The 6,000-nt window shown below is 59.0% G+C and overlaps 1 protein-coding gene across 1 annotated transcript in view; it reads left to right on the top strand.

Moving 5' to 3' along the window:
- The first annotated feature begins 5,528 nt into the window (after window positions 1-5,528).
- The window catches only part of REXO1 (RNA exonuclease 1 homolog), a 49,250-nt gene continuing 48,778 nt past the window's right edge, over window positions 5,529-6,000 (top strand). The window contains exon 1 of the mRNA XM_036399371.2: window positions 5,529-5,792. Within this exon, the coding sequence (XP_036255264.1) occupies window positions 5,603-5,792 (190 nt within the window). The 5' untranslated portion in view covers window positions 5,529-5,602. The remainder of the gene's footprint in view (window positions 5,793-6,000) is intronic.

Below are 6,000 nucleotides of genomic sequence, written 5' to 3'. Positions count from 1 at the left end.
CATCCTGGTGAGCCCATCCCTGTGCAGATGTGACCCCATGGGAGGATGTTCTGGCAGCTCCAGGGAAGGAAGGCCCTGTTCTCCCAGCTCTGTTCCCTCCTCCAGCTTCACAAACCCCCCCTGGCACCTCGTGCTGAGGCTGGAAATGTTCCCATGAGCATTCAGAGAAAATCTCCCCCTTGGGGAGCAGAAACTCGTCCTGGGAGCTCAGATGAGGTGATGCAGAGCGAGGACCAGGGAGTGGGGGTCTCTGGGGAGGCTCTGCTCACACCAGCGTCTGGTTTCCATTTTTTTGGCTTCTTCTCCCAAAACTCGACCCCATTCACCAGCTGGGGGTGGCTGGCAGGGCAGGGATCAGCTGGGGGGCAGGGCTGGAGGGTGGGGGTGAGATCCCAGGGGACCCCCGAGCCCCCGGCTGGATCTGAGCTCTGCTCTGGGAAGGGAACAGGAGTGAGGGAGGGGCTGCTCCTGGGCCACAGCCGGTCCTGGGGCTGTGGGGGACACCCAGCAAGGAGTGAGGTCACCCTGGCACCAGGGCAGGTCCCTGTGTCCCCCAGCACAGTGTGGTGTGTCCCTGTCACAAGGGACAGGTCCCTGTGTCCCCTTGTGCGGTGTCCACCCTGTGTGGTGTCCCCCGTCATAGAGGACAGGTCCCTGTGTCCCCCAGCACAGTGTGGTGTCCCCCTGTCAATGGGGACAGGTCCCTGTGTCACTCTGTGTCCCCCAGCACAGTGTGATGTCTCCTGTCACAGGGCACAGGTCCCTGTGTCACTCAGCACAGTGTGGTGTCCCCCTGTCAATGGGGACAGGTCCCTGTGTCCCCCAGCACGGTGTGGTGTCCCCCTGTCAATGGGGACAGGTCCCTGTGTCCCCCAGCACAGTGTTGTGTTCCCCTGTCAATGGGGACAGGTCCCTGTGTCACTCAGTACAGTGTGGTGTGTCCCTATCACTGGGGACAGGTCCCTGTGTCACTCAGCACAGTGTGGTGTCCCCCTGTCAATGGGGACAGGTCCCTGTGTCCCCCAGCACCGTGTGGTGTCCCCCTGTCAATGGGGACAGATCCCTGTGTCCCCCAGCACAGTGTGGTGTGTCCCTATCACTGGGGACAGGTCCCTGTGTCACTCAGCACAGTGTGGTGTCCCCCTGTCAATGGGGACAGGTCCCTGTGTCACTCAGCACAGTGTGGTGTCCCCCTGTCAATGGGGACAGGTCCCTGTGTCACTCTCCCCCAGCACAGTGTCGTCTCTCCTGTCACAGGGGACATGTCCCTGTGTCCCCAGCAGCAGGAAGGGCTGTGCCAGGAGACTCTGGCCCCGATGCAGTGACATGGCCCCTGCCTGGCTCTCCTGGGGAGGTGAGGGCCAAACCCCTGTCCCCGTGTCCCTGCAGGGTCAGGGACAGCCCCACCCTGTGCCCCCCTGCCCCAGCTTGTCCCCTCCTGCCCTGGAATCAGAGCCTCTGCCTGGGGTCCCCCTCACTGTCTGGGGTCCCTCTCACTGTCTGGGGTCCCCCTCACTGTCTGGGGTCCCTCTCACTGTCTGGGGTCCCCCTCACTGTCTGGGTCCCCCTCACTGTCTGGGGTCCCCCTCACTGTCTGGGGTCCCCCTCACTGTCTGGGGTCCCTCTCACTGTCTGGGTCCCCCTCACTGTCTGGGTCCCCCTCACTGTCTGGGGTCCCCTCACTGTCTGGGGTCCCCTCCCTTCTCTGCAGAGGCTCAGGAGCTCTGAGGCGCTGGGGTCAGGTTTTGGGGTCCCTTGGTCAGTCCAGGACACTGGGGGGGTTCAGGTCCTGGCAGGGCTGGAGGGATTCCTTGGGGTGCTGAGCAGGTGGGGGAATCTGGGGGTGCTGCTTCCAGAGGAGCTGCCTGGGTGTGCACAGGGACCCTCGGGAGCTTTCCCAGTGCTCCTGACTGGGAGCTGAGTGGGCATCCCAGTAACCTGAGCTAGTGAGGAGGCAACAGCAAGACCAGCATCGATTTTGGGAAGGATTTCCATGTGGGGTCCTCCAGGTCTGGGCAGAAAAAAAAAATTTATTTTATTTAATTTTTTTTTAATTATTATTATTTTATCTTATTTTATTTCTTATTTTATTTCTATTTTATTTTATTTATGAATTTATTTTATTTCTTATTGCATCTAATTATATTTCTTATTTTATTTTATTTTATTTCTGATTTGATTTTATTTTATTTTATTTAATATTTTATTTTATTTCATTTCATTTATACCACTTTATTTTGCTGGTTTGTGAGTTGAAGAAGCACAGGATGAGAATTATAAAGGAGGGAAATACCCCATGTATCTGCACTTTTATGTGTGTGTCTTTCTTGAAGCTTCTCTGTTACAGCTGAAGTTCTATAAAATACATTTAACCACGCCATAAAAACAAAACCACTGTTTCAGTGGGGGAAATGAGCCTGCTCTCCCAGGCCTGGTGGGGAGCTCTGGGTGGGGATCTCAGCACAGCCCTGCCCCAGTACCAGGGCAGGGTTTCTGCCCGAGGGAAGGCAGCTGATCTCCTGGGCTTTCCTGCTTTTTAGGAGCTCTTTAGGGATTATTCAGCTTTCCCAGGGTCAGCAGCTGCTGGTTCTGCTCAGTGCTAACCCTGGGCTCTGCTGGGATGCCGTGGGAGCAATGGGCAGGAGGAGACAGCAGCCTGTGCCCAATTTGGAAAACAAAGAGGGTTTTTTTCACTTACCACTATTACAAAACACAACCTTGCAGTCTTTCCCTTGTCCCTCCCTTTGGCCAAGGCCAGCTCCTCCTCGTGCACCTTCCTCTGCATCACCCAATTGTTCCTGGCATTGCCCTTGAGCCTCCCATGAGGTGAGGCTCTCTCTCACCTCCTCACATGAGGTGAGGCTCTCCTGGATCATCCTGAACCCCAGGCTGGGCTGTCCCGTGGGATTTCCCCTCGAGGGTTGGGTCCTTGCTGGCTGAGAACAGCCTCACCTGCTGCAGGTGGAGTCTCCCTGCTCTGAGCACCCAGCAGGGGCAGTGCCAGGGGATTCCCAGGAGCTGTGGATGCCCCTGTCTGGGTTTGAACAGACAGGTGTGTGCTCAGGAAGGCAGGAGCCTCCCCTGAAATGGAAAATGTAAACCCCCTCTCTCTGAATTATTATAACTTTGAAATTAAGGGGCTCTCAGGCAAAGATATGGGAATAGGAATAACAGTTCTTTACTAGGAAAACTAAAAATACAAATGCAATAGTACAAACAAATCACTGCCAGAGTCAGACCATGCCCTGCTCCCTGTGTGTCAGGGGGTGGCACAGCCCCATCCCATGGGGGCTCAGCCCTCCTGCAGTGCCAGCTGTGGTTCTGCTGGAGCAGGGATCCTGCACAAGGGGGGAGTTTTCCTCTGCAGCTCCAGGGCTGCTGGAGATGGGCCTGGGCTCCCTCTGGCAATGCAGGGCAGCAGAAGCTGCTCCTCTGGGAATGCACTGGGCAAAGGCTGCTGTGCTGTGCCAGGCTCACATTGGATCCAGGTAGGAATGCTTGGCTCCTGCCCTGGGCGCAGCATCTCCCCATGGGATGATGGAATTGGATCAGCCCTGCAGGGACACTCAGTGGCCATGGACAGCAGAGATCTCCTGCAGGGAGGGTTGGTGTGGGAGAGATGAAGAAAAAACTGTCCCAAGAACAGCAGAGAACTGCCCCAGCTCTGACAGGTGGTATAATAGAATACACATCCCCAGCCACATCTTCCAACCTAAGACAGCCTCACATGACTGATTCCCACAGGGCTGGCTCCAAGTCCCTGCTATGGGCTCAACCAAAGCGCTGTCACTGCATGCCTCAGTTTCCCCACTGGTGAATGCAGCTGTGTGACTGCCTGGGGCAAGGAGGGGGCTGGGCCCTCATGGGATGTGGAACCAGTTCTTGGCCTGGACTTGGCCTCGGGTCGCTGCCCAAACCCGCCCAGGGTGCTGCTGCTCTCCAGGAGGCCCAAGCTGTGCTGGGACCCAGGGAGCTGCTCTGAGGTGCTCCATGCTGGGGTGGATGGGCTGGGCTGGGGCTGGTTCTTTTGAATTTTAAAAGCTCCCTAGAATGCTTTAGGATGGTTCTTTAGATGATGTTATAATTATCTTTCCATGGTAGTCGATGCTGAGGCAGTGGTCTGTGCTGGGAAGGTTGTCCATGGTGGTGTTAAAAACAGGACCACACTCCCGGTACTAAAGTGCTTTCAGCGTTTATTATAATAAAGAGAAAGGCCTAAAGCAAGGGGCCTGGGCTGAGCAGGAGCATTCCTGTCGAGGATGCTGCAGCACCTGTGCTGGGGCTTCCTCGCAACTTCCCTGGGTGAGAAGCCCTTCTTTATCCTGTTTTTTGTCCCTTTGGATTGGTTTCTTTTTGGATCCTTCATTTGCATGGAGGTTTAAGGTGCTTGATTGGCCCATTACAGTTCTGTCTGTTTCTCTCGGGGGTGGCGCACTCTACTGAGGTGTGTTATGGTACGTTGAGTACAGTATTTCTTATAACCACCCTTTAAACCCCTTTTACCATAACCAAACTAATAGTACGTGTTTAACAATTACCAACTATTTTACAACCGTTTCTAGCCTATTTTTAACAGGGGTCCATGCTAGGCATTGATCCATGCTGGGGCTGGTGGTCCATGCTGGGAATACTGGGACTGGGGCAATGGTCCATGCTGGGGTCTGCAGGCTCTGCTGATGTGGTCCCTGGTGCTCCACCGTGGTCTGTGCTGAGGATTCTTGGCTGATGTGCCACAGAGCAAGGAGCCCGTGACCATCACTGTGCCCACAGCTGGCAGCAGGGTGAGGTGGATCTAGCTCTGGGGATGAACCCTCAGCCAAACCCAGCCAAGCTTGGATTACAGAAACCTGGAATATCCTGAGCTGCGAGGGAACCATAAGGATCATTAAGTCCAACTCCCTGCAGACACCCAACAACCCCACCCTGAGCACCCTGAGAGCGCTGGTTCTGCATGGCAGCTCTGCAGCCCGGCTGGACCCGAGGGAACGGGAGCGCTGGAGCTTGGCTGGAGCCCAGGAGACTGAGGGGAGGCTCCTGGGGGCTGCAGCTCCTGCCCAGGGCAGGCACAGGGGCAGGGGCTGAGCTCTGCTCTGGGACAGGGACAGGAGCCCAGCAAGGGCTGGAGCTGGGCCGGGCCTTGGCATGGAGCTCAGGGCAAGGTTCTTCCCCCCGAGGCTGCTGGGCACTGCCCAGGCTCCCCAGGGAATGGTGCCAAGGCTGCCAGAGCTCTAGGAGCTCCCAGGGCTGCTCAGGGTGGGGTTCTTGGGGTGCCTGTGCAGGAACAGGGGCTGGGATCCATGATCGCTGCGGATTCCCCTCAGGCCATCCCCGATCCCCCTCAGGCCATCCCCGATCCCCCTCAGGCCATTCCCGGTCCTGTGGCCGCTCCCGGCCCCGCCTCAGCCCCGCCCGCCCCGCCCCGCTCTCAGGCGCGCCGCGGGCAGCCCTGTGCGGGCAGCGGCGTCGCGGGGTCCTCGCTGCCGCGCCCGGCGCTCCCAAGATGGCGGCGGGGCCGGTACCGGCCGTGTGAGGCGGGAGCGCGTCCCGGCCGCCCGCGGCTCCTCTGCCCGCCCGGCCCCGCTCCCGCCCCGCAGCCGGCGGGATGCTCAGATCCACCGGCTACTTCCGCGGCATCGACTGCCCGTTCCTCAACGCCGGGGGGTCGGGGCCGGGCCGGGGGTGCCGCAGGCCCTACTGCCATTTTCGCCACCCCCCGGTGGCCCCGGCGCCGTGCGGAGCCTCCGGAGCCTCAGGCGACCCCAGCGTGGGGCTCCCGCTCGGACACGGCGCAGGTACGGCCCGGCCCGGCCCGGCCGCGGTGCCCCCTCACCTTCCCGCGGCCCCGTCTCCGGGTGCGGCCGTTCCCGTCCCCGCCGCCCCGGCCCGGTCGTGCTTTCGCCCCCCCGCCCCGTGTGTTTTCCCCCCTGCGAGGGCAGGCCCGTGCCTGGCCTCCTCCTCTGCCGCCTGCCACCGTTCAGGGCCCGGCTCAGCCCCCAAGCC

The sequence above is a fragment of the Molothrus ater genome, chromosome 26 (genome assembly GCF_012460135.2).
Source record: "Molothrus ater isolate BHLD 08-10-18 breed brown headed cowbird chromosome 26, BPBGC_Mater_1.1, whole genome shotgun sequence".
Taxonomy (NCBI): domain Eukaryota; kingdom Metazoa; phylum Chordata; class Aves; order Passeriformes; family Icteridae; genus Molothrus; species Molothrus ater.
This window is presented reverse-complemented; position numbering and strand designations above follow the sequence as displayed.